The following is a 24,574-nucleotide window of genomic DNA, read 5'->3' on the forward strand; positions in this document are numbered from 1 at the left end:
AGCTTTAAACATGCTAAATTCTCTCCACAACGACAAGGGTGTGAACAGTGAGTCATGAACGGGTGCTTGTGCCCATAGAAATAGATATGGTGCGTACAGGGGGTGTTCCCTAATGCTGGAAGGGGGCCCCGAGTGGGAAAGTTAGTGAATCCTTGCCCTACATGGTGCTTCAATACACCGTGGGCATCCCCATGCTGTGCAGTGACACGCTGGCTTAATTCACTTATTACAAGATGTAAGATTACCCTAAGAGGAGAAAATGTACTCATGAAAATTCCCTTTCAAATGTAGCTGACACATCCTTCCTTCCCATTTGAATGGCATGGTGAATTTAAACACCTAGAGGATTCGTTTTAAAAACCAGGCCGCTATGGGGATGTTCTCTGTGATCTTGACTAAAACATATACACACTGCCGTGTGTGTGTGTGTGTGTGCGTGCGCCCTTCATGCACTGGCTGTATTCATTAGTGGCAGGCAGGCAACTCTGTAGCAGCTCTCAGATGAATGTGGAGTCTCCTGGGGGTTTGTCGTGGTGGTGCTGGGGGGTGACTCTAAGCTCCCTTTCCAAGGTCAGTTCACAGCTATGTGTCTATACTGAGCTTGTTGCTATAGCCACACTAATGCGTCATTCCCCTTTCCTTTCTCATATATTTTTCAGATTTGTGATATTTAGGCAAAGATTAAAGTCACACTCTGTTTATCTTATAATGCGATTTTAATTTGTTTTATTTCACCAATGTTTTAGTTGTGATGGATGGTTGAATTTGTAACTTGTTTGTGTTTCAGGGAGATCCAGCTGCTCCGGAGACTTCAGAACAAAAATGTGATCCATTTGGTGGACGTGTTGTACAATGAAGAGAAGCAGAAAATATATTCTTTCTTCGTGTGTGTGTGTGTGTTTGTGTGTACGTTTTAAGCACCATTAGTGTGTGTGTGGAATGTTTGTAAATTGATGAGGGTGGAAAGATTTCCTTATGAATTGTCTACTCCCCTACTTCCTCTCTGTTGAAGTGAACTCTGACACTGCAGGCTCTCCTAGCTGTGTGTGTGCCCCTCTATCCTGCAGCAGTGGAGAGAATCTTGATGCAGACATAACTAAGCAGCTAATACTGTCATGCCCAGGCATTGCCTGTCTGCAAACGCTCTTTCTCCTCCTCTCTCTGTCTGCACACACTCTTTCTCCTCCTCCTCTCTCTGTCTGCACACACTCTTTCTCCTCCTCCTCCCTCTGTCTGCACACACTCTTGCTCCTCCTCCTCCTCTCTCTGTCTGCACACACTCTTGCTCCTCCTCCTCCTCTCTCTGTCTGCACACACTCTTGCTCCTCCTCCTCCTCTCTCTGTCTGCACACACTCTTGCTCCTCCTCCTCCTCCTCTCTCTGTCTGCACACACTCTTGCTCCTCCTCCTCCTCCTCTCTCTGTCTGCACACACTCTTGCTCCTCCTCCTCCTCCTCTCTATGTCTGCACACACTCTTGCTCCTCCTCCTCCTCCTCTCTCTGTCTGCACACACTCTTGCTCCTCCTCCTCCTCCTCTCTCTGTCTGCACACACTCTTGCTCCTCCTCCTCCTCCTCTCTCTGTCTGCATACACTCTTGCTCCTCCTCCTCCTCCTCTCTCTGTCTGCACACACTCTTGCTCCTCCTCCTCCTCTCTCTGTCTGCACACACTCTTGCTCCTCCTCCTCCTCTCTCTGTCTGCACACACTCTTGCTCCTCCTCCTCCTCTGTCTGCACACACTCTTGCTCCTTCTCCCTATCTTACATGGGTCATAACCAGTAACCAGTTGAGCCCTTCCACCCATGTTTGGTTTTCTTGGGAGTAATAGCCTGCATATTTTACACAGAGCTCAGTGTACCGACACAAACGCTGGCATCTTGTATAGGATACATGTTAGTCTTTTAACAGATGCTCTTATCCAGAGTGATTTACTTAGTGCATTCATCTTAAGGTGGCTAGGCGAGACAACCACATCAGTCACTCTATTCTGAATCATCCCACTTCTCTTTCCCTACCATATCTACCTAGAGGTTTTCTTGCTAAGATGATGTCACGTTGATTATGAGCCAAACGATTATACAGCTGCGGCCAAATATATTGGCACCCTTGCACTTTTCTTAAAGGGATACTTCGGGATTTTGGCAATTAATGACATTCTTCCCCAGAGGCTCTTTAGTGTAATTACTGAAAGGCTATCGACTTCCAGTCATTTCTCTAATGCTAGTTAAAATTTGAGCTAATGCTAGATAGCGACTTCTTTCAAACTGCAAGTGACATAAAAATGGTATCCAAGAGTTCCTCTGGGGAAGTAAATAAGCTTCAATGCCACAATCCAGAAGTATTCCTTATGATAATATGGTCACCACACCTTGTTAACGGATTTTCAACATGGCAGAACCACCTTTTTCTAAACTTTGATTGGCACCCCAGAGATAGTACTTGGTTGCACAGCCTTTTGCCAACATATAGCTGCCAACAAATGCTTCTTGTAGCTGTCAATGAGCTTGCTGTGTAGCTTTTCTACTCTTCAGCAGCAGATTGCTCTGCTCTAGTTCTTCAACGTTTGAGGCTGCCCTCCCTCCGACTGCTGTTTCCAGATCAGATCTCGACAGGTTATGGACAGGATTGAGATCTGGACTGTCACTGGCCACTCCAGAAAAGTGCCAATGTTTTTGTCCGTAACTGTATCTTGTTTTAACCTTTTTATACATTTTTCTTGTTCAAACAACTCACATTCCTACCTGCTTAAAGCCTTGGAGAAACCCACCTAAACAAATAAAACCAGACATATTTAGTTGATTTCCCACTCTGAGCCAGTAACTTTAAATGCATCATGTACATGGAAAATGTATTTCCTTTTCTGTTGTGTTTTAATATGGCTGTTTGTTTGTTTAGTGTGTAAATGCTTTTCATTAGTGTGTTGTTTTGAGTATTCCCTTGACTCCCTGTCTCACGTATATGGTGATGGAGTATTGCGTATGTGGGATGCAAGAAATGCTGGACAGCGTCCCAGAGAAAAGATTTCCAGTATTTCAAGCTCACGGGTAAGTTTCTCGCCAGCTCGCTCTATCTTCTCGCCCCGCTCTCGCCCTTGCCCCTCTCTCGCTCTATCCTCTCGCCCCTCTCTCGCTCTATCCTCTCGTCTCGCTCTCGCCCTTGCCCCTCTCTCGCTCTATCCTCTCGCCCCTCTCTCGCTCTATCCTCTCGCTCTATCCTCTCGCCCCTCGCTCGCTTTCGCTCTATCCTCTCGCCCCTCGCTCGCTTTCGCTCTATCCTCTCGCCCCTCGCTCGCTTTCGCTCTATCCTCTCGCCCCTCGCTCGCTTTCGCTCTATCCTCTCGCCCCTCGCTCGCTTTCGCTCTATCCGCTCGCTCGCTTTCGCTCTATCCGCTCGCTCTATCCTCTCGTCGCTCGCTCTATCCTCTCGCCGCTCGCTCTATCCTCTCGGAGCTCGCTCGCTCTATCCTCTCGGAGCTCGCTCGCTCTCACTTGCTCTCGCTCTATCCGCTCGCCCCTCGCTCTATCCGCTCGCCCTTCGCTCTATCCGCTCGCCCTTCGCTCTATCCGCTCTCCCCGCGCTCTATCTGCTCGCCCCGCGCTCTATCCGCTCGCCCCGCGCTCTATCCGCTCGCCCCGCGCTCTATCCGCTCGCCCCGCGCTCTATCCGCTCGCCCCGCGCTCTATCCGCTCGCCCCGCGCTCTATCCGCTCGCCCCGCGCTCTATCCGCTCGCCCCGCGCTCTATCCGCTCGCCCCGCGCTCTATCCCCTCGGAGCTCGCTCTATCCTCTCTCCCGTCGCTCGCTCTATCCTCTCTCCCGTCGCTCGCTCTATCCTCTCTCCCGTCGCTCGCTCTATCCTCTCTCCCGTCGCTCGCTCTATCCTCTCTCCCGTCGCTCGCTCTATCCTCTCTCCCGTCGCTCGCTCTATCCTCTCTCCCGTCGCTCGCTCTATCCTCTCGCTCTCGCTTTATCCTCTCGCCCTGCGCTCTCGCCCTATCGCTTCTCTCTCTTCCCACTGCTATTATTAGTGTGTGCTTCTGTGCAGAGTCTACTCCCAGACTACGTTTAGGGCCAGTATCTAACAGGACTGCAAAGCTCTCCTAATCCCCAGCTGTTAGATGACTGGTGCAGATAGGGAGTTTACACTGATTTATAGCCACACATTTGAATAAAACACATTAAATTGCTTGGATTGATGCGTCATGTATGGCTGAATTCACACTCTTCTCACTGATGTTGAGGGATTTATGCAAAATAGAAACGTATGCACAGATCTCAAGTTAGACTACATTAGCTCTATGGTGAATCCTGTCTGTCGTGTCTGTCTTTCTGTCTCTCTCTCTGTCTGTGTGTCTCTCTCAGGTACTTTTTACAGCTGTTAGATGGTCTTGAATATTTGCACAGCCAGGGAATCGTTCACAAAGACATTAAACCAGGGAATCTGCTGCTGACCACCGACGGCACGCTCAAGATCTCAGACCTGGGCGTGGCAGAGGTGAGAGGTCAAATATAATTTACCTGTATTACCAACTATTAGGGACATACTGTCAAAATAAAGGCTCTGTTCAGGTGTGGGGTCTGTTTTCCTGGCATGGTTAAGGTCCACTCAACCCCTTAGAGGGCAAGGTAAACACCAATAAATACACAGCCATTCTGAGTGATCACCTTCAGACCTATGGTGATTAGTTTATATCCTGAAGAGTGGTTTCTTCCAGGATGACAATGCCCCTACAGGGCACAAGTGGTCACTGAATGGTTTGATGAGCATGTAAACCATATGCCATGGCCAGTCTCAGTCACCAGATATAAACACTTCTAGGATATTCTGGAGCGGCGCCTGAGACGGCGGTTTCCATCAACAAATGATGGAATTTCTCGTGGAATAATGGCGTCGCATCCCTCCAATAGAGTTCCAGACACTTGTAGAATCTATGCCAAGGCACATTGAAGCTGTTCTGGATCTTGGTGGCCCAACGCCCTATTGACACTTTTTAGGCGTTTCCTTTTATTTTGGCAGTTACCTGTTCTTAACTAATGTATGCAGACAGCATTCTTCACTCTCTCTGAGGGATCATGCTGATTGTGAGCTTATTCTTTCTCCCTACCTCGCTCTTATATATATTCTTCACCCTTTCTCCGCCAGGCTCTGCACCCGTTTGCGAAGGATGACACGTGTCGTACAAGTCAGGGCTCGCCAGCGTTTCAGCCCCCCGAGATCGCCAACGGCCTGGACACGTTTTCAGGGTTCAAAGTGGACATCTGGTCCGCAGGCGTCACACTGTGCGTAATGGCTATTGCACTGTCCACACCCCCCTCTGACCATGACCCCCAGCCCCAAAAGACTTTGTGTTGATCTGAAAGGATGACAAATGATAACAGCCTAGTGTCGTCTAGTGCTTTTGATTACCATTATGTTGATCTTCTTTTCAACATTATCCTTTGTGTTCTTACTCATGGAAACCTGAACATTCAGTCTTCAAATGGTCTTTGCTATTTTCATTATGATAATTAGTTATACATAGCTTGTGGTCCATATAAGATAACATGAAGTCTCAAACTCATGGTGTGTAATATCGTGCCTGTTTTCACTTTTCCCTGCCGTAGATACAACATTACAACGAGTCTATATCCGTTTGAAGGGGACAACATCTATAAGCTATTTGAGAACATTGGGAAGGGAGACTACAGTGTTCCTGAGGAGTGTGGCCCCTCCCTGTCAGACCTATTGCAAGGTGAGGCTGACCATGATGACTGACTTAGCTGTTCATTCAGCTCATCACTTTACACTGCACTCTGTCAAAGTGGATCACTCCGGTCACGGAGAGCTTTCTTCCAGGTCAACTTCAACGACCCAATGCAGTTCCTCATGGTCTAGATGGAAGATCGTCTGAATGTTACTGCTGGGCTGGAGGGGAAAAAACAGCACACTGCTATTTATCCATCCTTCTGCGTTAGTCAGGGGAGTCACTGGACTAGACTGAGAAATGCCCTGTGGCGTTGCCTGAGCTTGTCCAGTAGATGGCACCATGACGTTGACTCTGTCATAATCGGAGGCCTGTAATCTATGCAGAATGCATTAGTGGAAGAATAGGGTGTTCTCAGGGCAGGCTTGGTTACAGCTAGATATGTTCACGTTTTAGTTAGCCTAACGCTTTTCTTGACCTAATTCTCCTAACCTGCCATGTGAATTCTCCTAACCTATCATGTGAATTCTCCTAACCTGCCATGTGAATTCTCCTAACCTGCCATGTGAATTCTCCTAACCTGCCATGTGAATTCTCCTAACCTGCTAGTCTAAACTGGCGTGCCTGCCCTGAGAAGTGTGTTCAGAATAACACGATACTCCATAACCTGCACTCTAATGAAATTCTTCTGCACACTTTCCCATTGATATAGGAACAGCAGTGGACTATTAAAATGGCCTTGGCAAAGGACGGATGTGTATTCACCTAACCTCTGCAGTCACTAAACTAGCTCTACTGCTTGCAGCCCTGCGCTTAAAGTTGTGACTATGCATGGGCATACTGTACAACCACAGACAATGAGATTTGGCCTTGGGGACTTCAGTGATAAAAGGGATATATTTTATTCAGAGAAGAGGAATGTAAGGACACCTTGTGGTGCAGTCTAGATGCATCAAAATTAAATAAACTAGAAATGGTGCGCTGGAAACCGAGAAATCATATAATTTTGTTATTGGTGTTCAGTAAGGTTTTTTTCATCCTTGAGATGTGTAGAAGTGTGTGTGCACAGTAGTATTTGTATTACATTAAAAGCCTCGAAGTAGTGATTATCTAGGCATTCTAGAAAGTACTGAATCACTTTCTAACCACAAAGGCACAGTTGATCTGATTGGTATTGAAGGGATTAGGGCATTAGGTTAATAGCAATGGGTAGCGTAGGACAGGGCAAAGGTTTTCCTCTGCAGTAGAGCCTTGCCTGCAACGCCCATCATAGCTTTCCAATAAGACCCACACACATCTTGTGAACGAGACTAGATTCAGAATGGAATCGTTTTCATCGTCAAACTTCTTTGTAGTCAAAGCAATGCTTGATCTACAATGAAAGCTTATCAATAGTCGTAGAAAACGGGTTTCTGTTGCTTTAGGCAGCTCTGTCATTGACTGCGGCGGTCCATTTCCTCTTGATGTGTGACGTATAGATGTGTCTGGTGACGCAGCCCAGGTCTGAGAGCTAGCCTGCAATTACCGTCTCTAAAATAAGCTCCCTGCCTGGCACAAAAGGTGTCCTTCAGCACGCCCATGAATACCATCAGCACGCATGGCGTACTTCAAATGTACATTGTGTCATCAGTGATGCAGCGCTTAATGCAAAAGCGCCCCTTTTTCTCCCCAGTTTCGTGATATCTAATTGGTAGATAGTCTTGTCCCATTGCTGTACGGACTCTGGAGAGGCGAAGGTCGAGAGCCGATCGTCCTCCAAAACACGACCCTGCCAAGACGCACTGCTTCTTGACACACTGCTCGCTTAACCCGGAAGCCAGTTGTATCAATGTGTCGGAGGAAACACCGTACACCTGGCGACCGTGTGCATGCGCCTGGCCCGCCACAGGAATCGCTAGTGCGTGATGGGACAAGGACATCCCAGCCGGCCAAACCCTTCCCTAACCCGGATGACGCTGGGCCAATTGTGCGTCGCCTCATGGGTCTCCCGGGTCGCGTCCGGCTGCGACACAGCCCGTTATCGAACCAGGAGCAAAAGTCATTTTTGAAGATGTGAATTACTGCTTTAGTGTCGGCTAGGGTTGAATATTTTCCCGGTATTTTAGAAATGTTCCATCCCGAGAATACATTTCCTCAGAGTATTTCCCGACAAAACCGGATGTGTCATTCAAAAGCATATAAATACATCTGGATTTGATTAGAGTTTTGATCAACATGAACATTCAAGCCGGGTGCTAGCTGAGCCTAATGAACCATATATTAAATTACATTTTAATGAGCCCAAGCCCAAATTATTGTGCAGTTATCAAATACATATATGATATAGGCTGCTGCACATTATGCACGACAGAAAAGCCCATAGATGTAGCTGGTTACATGCTCTCTTGGGGAAATAAATGAAACTAGCTCCAGTAGGCTAATCTTTTTGAGTGTGATTCTATGGACTGAAATTAGACCCATCATCCAAACCATAATAAAGTAGGGAGAGAACATGCGATTCTGGTGCAGCAAAGTTACAAGTATAGGCTAGCAAATTTGATTTAGATTTGGAAATATATGGCCTATTTGTATAATTAGTAGGCTGACCCATATTTCCCCTAATGTTATTAGCTACCTCTTTCTCTCTGTTGCTTCATTCCTTCCTCACTTTAAACAGTTTAAATTAAATATGTTTTGTCGTCCTTATCTTAATTATTCTAATGACATCAATGAATAATAGAATTAGATGCAGAAGGCTTTCACTTCTCATCACGAAGAACGATTGAATGGTTATGGGTCTGAACAAATAACTGCTATAGCCTATACCCATCACGCGTCCGCTCTTCTTTCAAACTACCCGTGAGTTCTATTGGCTGCTGTATTCAACATCCAGTGAAAAATAACTTGTGTCCCCGTTCAAATAGTCTTGGTGTAAGATATGCAACAAAAAAAAAGTCAAGCAACCTTTTCTAGTCTAGCTTTTCTTACATGGGACTGCAAGAGCTAAGGAGAGGCCATGGGAGAACACGCATGTTGCGTGAGAGACACAGGCTACAAGTTGGAACCATATTATTCATAGCCCATTATTAATTAGCTAAATGTAAGGTTAATACTGCATAGAATGTATTACCTGAAATGGGTAGGCTAGGATCTCTCTCGCGCTCCTATACACAGTCACAAGTTTGGACACACCTAAGTTTTTATTTTATTTAACATTGTAGAATAATAGTGAAGACCTAAACTATGAAATAGCACACATGGAATCATGTAGTAACCAAAAAAGAGAGAGATTAAAGAAATCAAAATATATTTGAGATTCTTCAAAGTAGGCACCCTTTGCCTTGACAGCTTTGCACACTCTTGGCATTCTCTCAACCAGCTTCATGAGATAGTCACCTGGAATGCATTTCAATTAACAGGTGTGCCTTGTTAAGTTAATTTGTGGAATTTGTTTCCTTATTGCGTTTGAGCCAATCAGTTGATGTGACAAGGTAGGGGTGGTGTACAGAAGATAGCCTTATTTGGTAAAAGACAGAGTCCATATTATGGCAAGAACAGCTCAAATAAGCAAAGAGAACAGACAGTCCATCATTACTTCAATCCGGAAAATTTCAAGAACTTTGAAAGTTTCTTCAAGTGCAGTCGCAAAAACCATCATGCGCTATGATGAAACTGGCTCTCATGAGGACCGCCACAGGAAAGGAAGACCCAAAGTTCATTAGAGTTAACTGCACCTCAGATTGCAGCCCAAATAAATGCTTCACAGAGTACAAGTAAGACACATCTCAACATCAACTGTTCAGAGGAGACTGCGTGAATCAGGCCTTCATGGTTGAATTGCTGCAAAGAAACCACTACTAAAGGACACCAATAAGAAGACTTGCTTGGGCCAAGAAACACGAGCAATGGACATTAGACCGGTGGAAGTCTGTCCTTTTGGTCTGAGACCAAATTTGAGATTTTTGGTTCCAACCGCTTTGTCTTTGTGAGACGCAAAGTAGGTGAACGGATGATCTTCGTATGAATAGGTCCCACCGTGAAGCATGGAGGTGGGGGTGCTTTGCTGAAGACACTGTCTGTTTATTTAGAATTCAAGGCATGACTACCACAGAATTCTGCAGCGATACGCCATCACATCTGGTTTGCACTTAGTCCCACTATCATTTGTTTTTCAACAGGACAATGACCCAAAACACACCTCCAGGCTGTGTAAGGGCTATTCTAAAGTTTTTTTATTAAATTGTTTTATTTCCTCATCAATCGACACACAATACCCCAAATGGTTTTTTTTTGCAAATTTATTCAAAATAAAATACCAATACATTTACATAAGTATTCAGACCCTTTACTCATTATTGTGTTGAAGCACATTTTGGCAGCAATTGGGTATGATGCTACAAGCTTGGCACACGTATTTGGGGAGTTTCTCCTATTCTTCTCTGCAGGTCCCCTCAAGCTCTGTCAGGATGGATGGGAAGTGTCGCAGCACAGCCATTTTCAGGTCTCTCCAGAGATTTTCAATCGGGTTTAAGTCCGGTCTCTGGGTTGGCCACTCAAGGACATTCAGACTTGTCCCGAAGGCACTCCTGCGTTGTGTTGGCTTTGTGCTTAGGGTCGTTGTCCTGTTGGAAGGTGAACCTTTGCCCACAGTCTGAGGTCCTGAGTGCTCTGGAGTAGGTTACTTTGTTCTTGCCCTCAATCCTGACTAGTCTCCCAGTCCCTGCCGCTGAAAAATATCCCCACAGCATGATTCTGCCACCACCATGCTTCACCGTAGGGATAGTTTTGGCCTGGTGATGAGCGATGTCTGGTTTCCTCCAGACGTGACACTTTTGGCAAATTCCAAGCCGGCTGCCATGTGCCTTTTTACTGAGGAGTGACATCCATCTGGCCACTCTACTATAAAGGACAGATTGGTGGAGTGGTGCAGAGATAGAAGGTTCTCCCATCTCCACAGAGGAACTCTAGAGCTCTGTCAGAGTGACCATCGGGTTCTTGGTCACCTCCCTGACCAAGGCCCTTCTCCCCTGATTGCTCAGTTTGGCAGGGCGGCCAGCTCTAGGAAGAGTCTTGGTGGTCCTAAACATCTTCCGTTTAAGAATGATGGAGACCACTGTGTTCTTGGGCACCTTTTTTAATACTGCAGAAATGTTTTCGTACCCTTCCCCAGATCTGTGCCTCCACCCAATCCTGTCTTGGAGCTCTACGGACAATTCCTTTGACCTCATGGCCTGGTTTTTGCTCTGACATGGACCCTTTTTATATAAACGGGTGTGTGCCTTTCCAAATCAATAGTTACTGTGAAATGCTTACTTACAAGCCCTTAACCAACAGTGAAGTTCAAGAAGAAAATATTTACCAAGTAGGCTAAAATAAAAAGTAACACAATAAGAATAACAGTAATGAGGCTATATACAGGGGGCACCGATACCGAGTTGGTGTGCGGGAGTACAGCCTAGTTGAGGTAATCTGTACGTGTAGGTGGGGGCGAAGTGACTGCGTAGGTAACAAACAAACAGCGAGTAGCAGCATTGTACAAGTGGGGGGGGGGGGGGGGGGGTCTCAATGTAGGCTTGGGGGTAGAAGCTGTTAAGGAGCCTTTTGGTCCTAGACTTGGCGTTCCGGTACCAAGTTGTAGAAACATCTCAAGGATCAACTCAATGTTGAGTCTCATAGCAAATGGTCTGAATACTTTCAGTTTTTATTTTATTTTAACTCTGCAGCTGCAATTAAAATAATTAAGAATTATCTTTACAATTTAAAAAAATAAGGTGACCCCCGACATCCAGATGGAGATTGGTAAATTAGACACACATTCGGTCTTCATAGTACTGTAGCATCAGCTATGCTGCAGCAAATGTAGGCCTACCTGTCAAAAAAAGGGAAAAGAGACCATGATAGGTCTACATGCATTGTGAACTGCGCTCCATAGTGAAATGAGCTGTCTCCCCACCCTGAGCGTTGATTCACCATACAGAGGCTGTAGAGAAGCCACATTTAGACAGAGCATATCATTTAACAGTTCCATTTCACGCCATGCTGTTCATAGAAATAATAGATTATTATTTACTGGTTTCTGGCAGTTATTTAACCCGGGAAAAGGGTTTTGGGCGGTTAATCTCGGTAAAAGGGTTCTCGCCTTTCAGCCCTAGTGTAGGCTAATCAATATATGAGAGAGATCACATTTATTATTTCTTTGCTGCAGCACTGTGGGAACCTTATTGTGGTTTACGATGCTCTAGTGACATTTTGCTATTGTATTTGTGTTGTGGGCAGTTCATGTCTCCATTGTCTGTCCTGGGATAGCCTCCACCTTGTCTTTGCAGCTGGCTACGGCGTAGTAAGTATGGAGAGAAAGATGGGCTGTAGTAAGGATGGGGAAATGCAGATCCTTATAGGGCTGTTAGTGCTTTGATTCGGCGTAGGTGATAGGTTCCCTGTTTCTTGGCGTCTCCTAACAGATGTGGTATACAGTGAAATGTTTTCTCTTCCTCTATAGAATACATTTATTCCCCCCATTTCTTATTTTCTCCACCGTTCCTCTGTTCTTACATTCTGCTTGTTTGTCTTTACCAGGAATGCTTGAATATGATCCCGTCAAGAGGTTTTCCATACAGCACATCAGGCAACACAAGTAAGTGACTGAAGTAATCCATGTTGAAAATACACAAGTCTTTACTTCAATTTCTTTCATCTTCTGATTCAATTGAACTAAAATGGCCGTCACCCTGACCATGCCACAGTCCTTACAGAAGGCTGTGCTCTCTTTGCCCTTAGCGATGCTGTGAACCCTGTCACTGTTAATATCAGACTGATCTAGAGTTCCACACAGAGTTAGAATGACTGTGTAGTGATTCTCTGGTTCCACTGCTCTTCCAGCATCGGGGACAGACCGACTGAGACATGAGGCAGCAGATGTAGCAACACTGTGTTCATATTAATGGCTGAGAGTGAATGTAATGGGATCGAACACATGGAAATTATGTTTGATGCGTTTGATAAAGTTCCAGCTATTACTATGAGCCCTACTATGAGCCCTACTATGAGCCCTACTATGAGCCCTACTATGAGCCCTACTATGAGCCCTAAGGTGCCACCAGCAGCCTTCAACCTCAGAAAATGACATTCTGCCTTGGAGAGACTACAGATTACTGATCTGTGTGTGTGTTCTTCAGAAAATAGGTAATTTAGCATACCTTGTGGTGCAGTCTAGCTGCTTCAAAATTAAATGGTACACTGGAAACGGAGGAACCATATTGTTTTTTTTTATTGGTATGCGATATTTTCTATTTCATTATCCATTGTGACATTAAAAGCCTTAATTACTAAACCCCAACACGTCCCATCATAGGCTTAATATTATTATTAGTTACACTGTCCATTTCTGAGGCTCACTGATACTGACGTGGTGCTCCGATGACGTCAGTGGATTAGAGGGAGAATGGAGGGGGAGGGGGAGAGAAGCTGTTCAAAGCATGCTGAAATCCATTTTCTCCCTTTCTGAGAAGGAGACTGCAGTTTGAGAGGACTCTCTGGGTTTTAACCCTCTTAACTAAAACGAGCTCCAACGACTGCGATGAGACTTCGTTTCCATGGTTACTAATGACAGAGGCATCTTTGTGCAACAAAGGGGTTCTTGACCCTCCTGCAATTTGTGGAGCGAATGAGAGAAAAAGAGGGTGAAAGGGAAAGAAATGAACTTGAGGGATAGAGAGCGGGAGAAAAATAACCTTAATCACCCGCCTCGGCAGCCCTTCTACTGAAAGACCCTCCACAGCTGTCTCTGCTGCCTCATTTAAACTCTTTATAGCAGCACGGTGCTGTGAAGGAAAGAAAAGCAGGAAGGCAGAAGTAAACCAACCCCATTCGTCACGCTCTGAAATACACACTCCGTTTCCATATCTGGTTGGGTTGCATTAAAATGTAGCTAGGTGACGCCATATGAATGCTGACTTCAGTCATGATACAAACCACTGTGGGTCAGCGTATTGGGTCGGTATAAGGCTAACCAACTGGCTTACCTAAGTAAGATGTTGTGCCAAGACTAGTTTAGTAACTACTAATACAATACCCCCTCCCTTCCATTCTTCCCCAGCTGGGTACGTAAAAAACACCCACCAACGGAGCCCCCGGTGCCCATCCCAGCCAGCGCGGAGAGCCGGGACGTGTGGCGCAGCATGACGGTGGTGCCCTACCTGGAAGACCTGCACGGCTACACCGAGGAAGAGGACCAGGAGTTCTATGACCAGGAGGATGACATCATCTACACTCAGGACTTCACTGTGCCAGGTAGGCACAGAGAGAAATACTGTGTGTGTGTGACACACACACACACACACACACACTAAAATATGAGTGGGAGTGAAAGAGAGAGAGAGAGAGGGACATACATACATACATACATACATACATACGGGGTCAGCGAGAGGAGTTCATATGGAGGGAGGGTAGACTACAGTCAGTTCCATTTAAAAGGCTTGAGGAAGGAGTGTTGCAGTCTTGACAGGATTCAGTTGTCCTTTAATAGTGTATTCCACTTGTAGGTGACGTAACCAGTCTAGACTGTTAAGTGTTGTATATCATATAGCTCTGGGAAAACCCTTCTAATGGAAATGTAACATTTTCCCTCAGTTGTTGCACTGTAGACATTTTTTTCGACAGTTGCACTTCTACATCAATAAATAATCCTCTTTGCTGAGTCAGTTGGTTATAATGGCTTACGAGGATTTAAACATTTAACATGTTAGTCATTTAGCAGAGGCTCTTATCCAGAGCGACTTAGTAGTGAGTGCATACATTTTCGTACTGGTCCCCCGTGAGAATCGAACCCACAACCCTGGCGTTGCAAACGTCATGCTCTACCAATTGAGCCACACGGGACCGCCATCCGTGCAGAATTCTGAACTCGTTAGCTAGTCTTTCCTTCTTTCATAAATGTGTTGCTAGGCAACAAGGGAAATGATAACATAATAGCAGTAGTCCTTGTCGCTTTGAAGCTTGATGACCTACAAAAAAAAACATTTTCAATGGCACCACAGAGAGCTTGAATGGCAGTGGGTGAATGCATCTAATAATAGCTTACAGTGTGGGAGTATGAATGGTGATTCCAGGCACCACTCTCCCACCCACACACACGCACTCACTCAACAGTCAACACTAACTCATAACATTAGCTCAGAGCCACAATCTCTGTCTGTCTGCTAAACACACCTTAAATAAGGTGACATTTCAAACTGATTAGTTGGCACACAGCTTTGGCCTTTTTAATAATGTCACTTAATGTCATTTAGTATCTGTAAATGTATTGAGAAAAAAACAACTTTAAAAGGGTTTAACTGTGCAGACACAACTCCATTACCACTCTGATTGGTTGTCTCTTCTTACCATCTGCTCTCACTGGCCCAATCGCCATTGATCTTTTGACCCGACTGGTCAGAAAGATCAATAGATGAAATCTGATGAAGCAGTCAGTCACTCAATGGATTTTCTGGTGTGGTTTTCTTTTGACAATGTTTTGTCCCCCAGTCTCTATCTGCTTTGATATTTTAGTGCTATTGAGGAGGAAGAGTTTTATTCTAAAGGTCTCGTCTCTCTCAAAACATGTTTTTATAAATGCGCTTTCTACATGATGAAAGCAGTAGATTATCTGAAGGTGGTGTGTGATTGCCTCTGCAGATGTTCATGGTGTTTGTCTCTGTGTTTGTGTTGACCGGCCTATATTCTCTCTCTCTGTCTCTCTCTCTGTCCTCCAGGGCAGGTACCAGAGGAGGATTTGGATGAGGCTGAGGTGGATCTGAGCCGGGCCCAGGCCAAGCCTGTGTGTGTAAACGGGACGGAGAGCAAGGCCAAGCCAGAGCGCAGGTCCTCCTCCTCATCCAATCCCTCCCGCAAAGGAGTCTCCACAGCCAGCAAGATACGCAAGTTCTCCACCTGCAAACAGCAATGACCCCACCTCAACAACCCATCTGGTGAGAAGGGTGTGTGTGTAGGTTTGTGTGTCGCAAGGTTATTGTAGGAAATTAAAACGAATCCTGAAAAAAATATTTTGTAAACTGAAATAAAATAATTAACAAACCCATTTGGAAAAACTACTGAACTACTTTGACTCCAACTAACTAAAATAAAAACCATCATGAATTATGTTCAGTTGAAGTTTCCCCTGAACTTCTGGGAAACATCCAATGGGGTTTTCAAGCTATTAAAAACATATATTTTTTTAAGATTCTGAATGTGGTGGGTAAATGCTGCCAGGTGATAGGGATGTTTCAAATAGGCCTATCTTGTGCATCACTCACTAGCTGTTGCGTGCTAACGGGGAAGTAATCTGCTAGCCAAAGGGCGGGCGTGGAGCGTGAACAATGGCGACAGCAAACCCTAAACCACCAGTGGGTCAGTTGACCATATTTCTATTACCAGTCTCGGCGCTAATCCTTTTAAAGTCCCATTGAGATTGACTTTCTCATTTAAACTAGGGCTGTCAAAGTTACCACATTAACACGGGAGCGGTTTATCAGCGGGAACTTTTTTCTTCAATGCACGGAACCTTTTTTAAGCGCACATGTTTCCTCACTGACCCTTTTAAGCGCAGAACGGATCACAGCTTCAGCACAGATGGAACAATGAGCCAGATATTTCACCGGATGTATAAATGTGAAGCATCTAGTTGGCGTTTCCACTCACTACCAAATATGGTAATGAAAGGAAGCCCAGTGGGAGAAGATGGAGCGAGATGGATTTTGGCCGACATTCTGTGAATTTTCTCATCGATTAAACATATCTCAATACAGTTTTCTGTTTCCAAAACTAGAATCCGTTAGAATCTGAGTGGACTTAAGTTTTGTAGATTTTACCCTTTGCCAAAGTAATTTTAAAAAATGGCATTCTTTAGGAGCGCAAGGGCAAATTTAGTTATTGGCGTTCCCTAACGGAAATATGCAAATGCATGCTAGAACGCACCAATAGGACCTCGCTAGCTCTTGCTTGGGTCTGCCCACTATGATTAATTTTCTCCCATTGGAAATGACTGGCTGTGATCTACACTATACATCCAAAAGTATTGGGACACCCCTTCAAGTTATTGGATTCATCTGTCCTCGGTTGCAACACTCACTACCGAGTTTCAAACTGCCTCTGAAAGATACGTCAGCACAAGAACTGTTTGTCGGGAGCTTAATGAAATGGGTTTCCAAAATTTTGGAATGAGTTGTTCGGTGAACAGGTGTCCACTTACTTTTGGTCATGTAGTGTACCTTGGGCTAGTAATAAACACTTGGCTTCAGTCAATGTTTGTGTCTTTAAAAATCTAATTTTATTGGTCACATACACATGGTTAGCAGATGTTAATGCGAATGTAGCGAAATGCTTGTGCTTATAGTTCTGACAATGCAGTAAAATCTAACTAGTAATCTAACAAATTCACAACAACTATACAAATGTAAAGGGATGAATAAGACTATGCACATAAATATATGGTTGCCCTGTCACCGTGATACAGTGTAATAATCTGTCTAAACAATTGTTGGAAAAATTACTTGCCTCATGTACAAAGTAGATGTCCTAACCGACTTGCCAAAAATATAGTTTGTTAAAACCTGTTGCGATGAGCAATCCCGTATCCGGGAGCGTAATTATAGCCTCAAGCTCATTAGCATAACGCAACGTTAACTATTCATGAAAATCGCAAATTAAATGAAATAAATATATTGGCTCACAAGCTTAGCCTTTTGTTAACAACACTGTCATCTCAGATTTTCAAAATATGCTTTTCAACCATAGCTACACAAGCATTTGTGTAAGAGTATTGATAGCCTAGCATAGCATTAAGCCTAGCATTCAGCAGGCAACATTTTCACAAAAACAAGAAAAGCATTCAAATAAAATCATTTACCTTTGAAGAACTTCGGATGTTTTCAATGAGGAGACTCTGTTAGATAGCAAATGTTCAGTTTTTCCAAAAAGATTATTTGTGTAGGAGAAATCGCTCCGTTTTGTTCATCACGTTTGGCTAAGAAAAAAAAACGAAAATTCAGTCATTACAACGCCAAACTTTTTTCCAAATTAACTCCATAATATCGACAGAAACATGGCAAAAGTTGTTTAGAATCAATCCTCAAGGTGTTTTTCACATATCTATTCGATGATAAATCACTCGTGGCAGTTTGGTTTCTCCTCTGAACCAAATGGAAAAATGCACGCAGCTGGAGATTACGCAATAATTTCGACGGAGGACACCAAGCGGACACCTGGTAAATGTAGTCTCTTATGGTCAATCTTCCAATGATATGCCTACAAATACGTCACAATGCTGCAGACACCTTGGGGAAACGACAGAAAGTGTAGGCTCATTCCTTGCGCATTCACAGCCATATAAGGAGACATTGGAACACAGCGCCTCCAAAATCTGGGGCATTTCCTGTTTGAAATTTCATCTTGGTTTCGCCTGTAGCATCAGTTCTGTGGCACTCACAGATAATATCTTTGCAGTTTTGGAAACGTCAGAGTGTTTTCTTTCCAAAGCTGTCAATTATATGCATAGTCGAGCATCTTTTCGTGACAAAATATCTTGTTTAAAACGGGAACATTTTTCATCCAAAAATGAAATACTGCCCCCAGAGGTAAGACATTTGTGGAGTGGTTGATAAAGGAGTTTTAATGACTCCAACCTAAGTGTATGTGAACTTCCGACTTCAACTGTACACGAGATGAGTAATGTAGGATATGTAAACATGATTAAAAGTGGCATTATTTAAAGTGACTAGCGATACCTCTGTGAACATTATTAAAGTGACTGATGCCTTTATTAAGTCTGTTTATTTAAGTGGCCAGAGATTTGAGTCTGTATGTTGGCAGCAGCCTCTCAGTGTTAGTGATGGCTGTTTAACAGTCTGATGGCCTTGAGATAAAAGCTGTTTCTCAGTCTCTCGGTCCCAGCTTTGATGCACCTGTACTGACCTCACCTTCTGGATGATAACGGGGTGAACAGGCATGATGATTTTACAGCACTAAAGACCGTGTGCCTCTAGCCAAAATCATGTCAAAGTTAAGGCCAATATTACCGGGGCGCTTTCTTTCTGCCGCGGATTCGTGCGCATGTCGCTGGCCGTTTTAAACTACTCACGAGACGCTATTTTTGGTGTTTCATAAAACTACATTGGTTTAGCTAGCTAGTCATGTTACCTACCTAGCTAGCAAACTGAGAACTTGATCACTGACTAGGCTTTGCACTAATTTAGATGGCAAAGGAAGAACTACAAAGGCAATGGGCTACTCAGAGATCCGTTTAAAGAGTGGGGTGTGTGAGAGCGCGAGTAAGTGGGCGAGTTCGTTTTGCATGGCCCGGTGCCCCGGGTGGGTGGAGATTTCACTTAAGGACCAATTGAATGGTCTAAAATGTGCGAACTCCGCCTACCCAGTGCACCAGTCCATGCAAAACGAACTCACCCAGTTAAAAGGTTTGGGTGGGAGAATGTATGTGTAAAGTTATCTGAACAGTACATATGATTAGAGTAATTCCTAACATTGGTTGGACAAGTTATTTTTTCCCCCTAGTCGCTCATTTAGAATGCTTTAAGTGTGTGTGTGTGTGTGTGTGTGTGTGCATTCAACTTCAAGCACATTCATAAGAGGGAGAAGGCTAACATTGGGCGCTTCAATGGCTTTCTGTTCGTAACCTTTGTGTTTATGGTGAACTAGAAGGCAAGAAGTGACATCCTAAAAAACAACTATTCATCACATAAATGGTTGCTAGCCTCCCATGTATATGCTACTTTCTGTCCTTAACACTAAAAATAAACAAAATAATAGAAACAAATGAAATAATGTTTTTCTCAAAGTAAATAAACTAGTAAATCAGGTCAGAAAGCTAACAAACTAAACAATTTAAAAAATATATATTATCAACTATAATAACCGTGTGTGTGTACAGTCGTGGCCAAAAGTTGAAAATGACACAAATATTCATTTTCAGTCTGCTGCCTCAGTTTGTATGATGGCAATTTGCATATACTCCAGAATGTTATGAAGAGTGATCAGATGAATTGCAATTAATTGCAAACTCCCTCTTTGCCATGCAAATTATCTGAATCCCCCAAAAACATTTCCACTGCATTTCAGCCCTGCCACAAAAGGACCAGCTGACATCATGTCAGTGATTCTCTCGATAACACAGATGTGAGTGTTGACGAGGACAAGGCTGGAGATCACTCTGTCATACTGATTGAGTTCGAATAACAGACTGGAAGCTTCAAAAGGAGGGTGGCGCTTGAATCATTGTTCTTCCTCTGTCATCCATGTTACCTGCAAGGAAACACATGCCGTCATCATTGCTTTGCACAAAAAGGGCTTCACAGGCAAGGATTTTGCTGCCAGTAAGATTGCACCTAAATCAACCATTTATCGAATCATCAAGAACTTCAAGGAGAGCGGTTCAATTGTTGTGAAGAAGGCTTCAGGGCGCCCAAGAAAGTCCAGCAAGCGACAGGACCGTCTCCTAAAGTTGATTCGGGGCACCACCAGTACAGAGCTTGCTCAGGAATGACAGCAGGCTGGTGTGCGTGCATCTGCACGCACAGTGAGGTGAAGACTTTTGGAGGATGGCCTGGTGTCAAGAAGGGCAGCAAAGAAGCCACTTCTCTCCAGGAAAAACATCGGGGACAGACTGATATTCTACAAAAGGTGCAGGGATTGGACTGCTGAGGACTGGGGTAAAGTCATTTTCTCTGATGAATCCCCTTTCTGATTGTTTGGGGCATCCGGAGAAAAGCTTGTCCGGAGAAGACGAGGTGAGCGCTACCATCAGTCCTGTGTCATGCCAATAGTAAAGCATCCTGAGACTCATTCATGTGTGGGGTTGCTTCTCAGCCAAGGGAGTGGGCTCACTCACAATTTTGCCTAAGAACACAGCCATGAAAGAATGGTCAAGAATGGTACCAACACATCCTCCTAGAGCAACTTCTCCCAACCATCCAGGAACAGTTTGGTGATGAACAATGCCTTTTCCAGCAAGATTGAGCACCTTGCCATAAGGCAAAAGTGATAACTAAGTGGCTCGGGGAACAAAACATCAATATTTTGTGTCCATGGCAGGAAACTCCCCAGACCTTAATTCCATTGAGAACTTGTGGTCAATCCTCAAAAGGCGGATAGACAAACAAACAACCCACAAATTCTGACAAACTCCAAGCATTGATTAAGCAAGAATGGGCTGCCATCAGTCAGGATGTGGCCCAGAAGTTAATTGACAGCATGCCAGGGTGGATTGCAGATGTCTTGAAAAAGAATGGTCAACACTGCAAATATTGACTCTTTGCATCAATTTCATGTAATTGTCAATAAAAGCCTTTGACACTTATGAAATGCTTGTAATTATAATTCAGTATTCCGTAGTAACATCTGACAAATCTCTAAAGTCACTGAAGCAGCAAACTTTGTGGAAATTAATATTTGTGTCATTCTCAAAACTGTTGGCCACGACTAGGTGTGATATTTTAAGCACTCTTGCAAAAATATTTACCCTCACCGGTCCACCTGTGTGGGAAGGCAGGGAGAAGGGGAAGGGAGGGAGACTGGGAAGGCAGGGAGAAGGGAGGGAGACTGGGAAGGCAGGGAGGAGGGAAGGGAAGAGATGAGAGAAACTGATTCAAGGCTTCTCTGAGTCATCTCTACGACATCACTGCTCCCCAGGCATCCTCCTAGGGACTGAGGTTCTCACACACACTCACACACACGGTCTTTCCACTGGCAATCATAAAACACACGCACACACTGCAGAGCTACTTGGTCGGATATGCAGCAGTCTCTGTATTAATGTGTTAGGGATGACTCACACTGGTCTAGATGGAGTGGGCTGCAGGCAGGATATTGTCTCTTGCTCGCTCCTGCCCGCGCTCGCTCCTGCCCGTGCTCGCGCTGCACCTCCCTCTCTCTCGCTGCCCCTCCCTCTCACTGCCTCCCCCCCTCCCTCTCCCTGCCTCTCCCCCTCTCTCGCTGCCCCTCTCGCTGCCTCTCCCCCTCTCTCGCTGCCCCTCTCGCTGCCTCTCCCCCTCTCTTGCTGCCCCTCCCTCTCGCTGCCTCTCCCCCTTTGTGCTGTATTTTCTCTCTGCCCCCCAGCTGCTTTCTGTGTTTTGCGCCGGAGGCAGAGGGACACACTGTGTGCTTTGCCTGTGCACATGTGACAAATAAGCCTTTGATGCTCAAATAAGGCAAAGCCCTTTAAATAGACTTCAAGTCTGTACGTCATAAATCATCCTATTTGTCATGCAATAGTTGTACAATGAAATGAACTAGAATAAAAGCTTGCCTCTCTCTCCTAGGTTTATCTTTCCCATCCTTGGCAAGGGTGAGAGAGAACTGCTGATGTTGTTCCTCCTGAACCATTTGGCTACAAACTCTTCAAGGATGTCATGCGGAGAGATGGACAGAGAGCAGCAGAGAAACAGACTGTACCCTCAAGGGTCTTTGTGTGAAGTGGCTCTTTGTGTTTCCGTTCCCCCTCTGTTCTTTTGCTCCCTCCGTCTTCCCCTCTCAGGCTGTCCCAGAGGAGGCATGGCTGGCCGTGCCAGTCCCACCTTCGTGAACTCTGACCCCATTGGTTTTAGTTCTTAGACAACCTTTTATTTGACAGAACCTAAAGATACACGTTGTAAAAGGAATTAGGTTGATAAAGAATAGCTCTTCATTTTAACTATGAGGACAGTGATACTGATATAAAAAATGCATGCTGGATTGAACTTTGAGAAAGGGAAACTGCTGAGTTAAGGACAGACAAACAGACTGAAACCTTGGCCTCTACCCCTGGTGTGTTGGGAGGGGCTTTATTGTGTTCATTAGGTTTTGTTTATTTTTTCCAATAAATCTTTTTTTATTATTATTTATATAAAACACGTCCCAACCAAATCCTGTGTGTTGTCTGGCTCCCATTTTATTTTATATTCTGAACATACACTGAGTGTACAAAACATTAAGAACACCGTCTCTTTCTTTTAGACTATCAAGGTGAAGGCTATGATCCCTTTATAACTGTCACTTGTTAAATCCACTTCAATCAGTGTAGATGAAGGGGAGGGGATGGGTTAAATCATTATTTTTAATCCTTGAGACATGGATTGTGTATGTGTGCTGTTCAGAGGGTGAATGGGCAAGGACAAAATATTTTGGTGCCTTTGAATGGGGTATGGTAGTAGGTGCCAGGCACACTGGGTTGAGCGTGTCAAGAACTGCAACGGTACTGAGTTTTTCCTCACTCAGCAGTTTCCCGTTTGTATCAAGAATGGTCCACCTCCCAAAGGACATCAAGCCAACGTGGCACAACTGCAGTGGTGGAAAAAGTACCCAATTGTTGTACTTGAGTAAAAGTAAAGATACTTTTAATAGAAAATGACTCGGGTGGAAGTCACCCAGTAAAATACTACTTAAAAGTCAAAGTATTTGGATTAAAATATACCTAAGAATCAAAAGTAAGAGTAAAAATAATTTCATATTCCATATATTAAGTAAACCAGATGGCATGATTTTCTTGTTTTTAAATGTATGGAGAGCCAGGGGTACACCAACACTCGGACATTATTTACTAACGAAGCATGTGTGTTTAGGCAGCAGGGTGACCAGGGATGTTCTCTTGATAAGTGTGAATTGGACTATTTTCCTGTCCTGCTAAACATTTCAAATGTAATGAGTACTTTTAGGTGTCAGGGAAACTGGTGAGAAAAGTACATTATCTTTAAGGAATATAGTAAAGTAAAAGTTTTCAAATATATGAATAGTAAAGTACAGATACCAAAAACAACTACTTAAGTAAAAAATACTTTAAAGTACTATTGAAATGCTGTTTACAGCTGTGGGAAGCATTGGAGTCAGTATGGGCCAGCATCCCTGTGGAACGCTTTCCACACCTTGTAGAGTCCATGCACTGATGAATTGAGGCTATTCTGGGGGTAAAAGGGGGTGCAACTCAATATTAGGAAGGTGTTCCTAATGTTTTGTACACAGTGTATGGTTATTAAACTGCAGGTGTTTAACGACCATGCGCTTTTGCAGTTTATTTCGCACCTACACTGGCGTTGGAGTAAACACTTGCCCCAGAGGGGGATGAGGGATTGAGGGTGATTCTTGACTATGAAACTGAAATGAGGGGCTCAGAAAACGTGAAATGGGTTTCATCAGACCTCAGGAAAACAGGGATAATATGGCGTCAGGCATCTGTATGATTGAAAATGCACTGGTAGCCTTTTTTCGTTTTTGTGCTGATCACGTCCCTTGAAATTCCTCACCCTATCACTCACTTCTCTCCCTCTTTCACCTTTTCTGTCCCCTTCCATCTTTTAATTTCTCTCACTCGCTCTCTGGTCTGACTCACCTACTCTCTCCTCTGTTGTCCTGCCCTCTCTCTTTCCTCCGCTCTCTATCCCCTCCTTCCCCTTCCTGTCTCTATGCTCTGACTCATCTGCTCCCCTCCCTCCCTATGCTCTGACTCACTCGCTCTGTGATCTATTCTCAGTGCTGGGCTGATGGAGCGGCGAGGTTGTGTAAAATGGAGACGAATGCTGCCCACGTCAGCCAGGCACTGAGAGAATCTATGCAGAGGCCAGACCAGCAAAACTGGATGAGAAACCTCACATGTACCTTTGATTAATGAAGAATTCCAGCTTTTCTGACCTTATTCTTATTAAATAAATACCATGTTAAGAAATCATCTATATTTCTTTACAATAATACATGGTATTGGTATTTGTTTTTCTTTTTAAAGGTCTGTACACTTTCAAAATCCCAGATGTTTTGTAATGCCTTGATACCTACTGTAGATTGGACCCAAAGTCTCTTTTCTTAGCCGTTGTAATTAGCCCACCCCTATTTCTCCACCAATCTGGTGATGATACTGACTGTTGTGTGATGTGGATGTCTGCATTGCATCCTCT

The 24,574-nt window shown here is 44.4% G+C and overlaps 1 protein-coding gene across 1 annotated transcript in view; it reads left to right on the forward strand.

Moving 5' to 3' along the window:
* The window catches only part of LOC139387354 (serine/threonine-protein kinase STK11-like), a 28,774-nt gene extending 6,218 nt beyond the window's left edge, over window positions 1-22,556 (forward strand). The window contains exons 3-11 of the mRNA XM_071133487.1: window positions 788-871; window positions 2,956-3,045; window positions 4,363-4,495; window positions 5,144-5,280; window positions 5,605-5,732; window positions 12,240-12,297; window positions 13,759-13,952; window positions 15,416-15,631; window positions 21,974-22,556. Coding sequence (XP_070989588.1) covers window positions 788-871; window positions 2,956-3,045; window positions 4,363-4,495; window positions 5,144-5,280; window positions 5,605-5,732; window positions 12,240-12,297; window positions 13,759-13,952; window positions 15,416-15,609 — 1,018 coding nt within the window. The 3' untranslated portion in view covers window positions 15,610-15,631; window positions 21,974-22,556. The remainder of the gene's footprint in view (window positions 1-787; window positions 872-2,955; window positions 3,046-4,362; window positions 4,496-5,143; window positions 5,281-5,604; window positions 5,733-12,239; window positions 12,298-13,758; window positions 13,953-15,415; window positions 15,632-21,973) is intronic.
* The last annotated feature ends 2,018 nt before the right edge of the window (window positions 22,557-24,574 follow it).

The sequence above is a fragment of the Oncorhynchus clarkii genome, chromosome 28, assembly GCF_045791955.1.
Source record: "Oncorhynchus clarkii lewisi isolate Uvic-CL-2024 chromosome 28, UVic_Ocla_1.0, whole genome shotgun sequence".
NCBI lineage: Eukaryota > Metazoa > Chordata > Actinopteri > Salmoniformes > Salmonidae > Oncorhynchus > Oncorhynchus clarkii.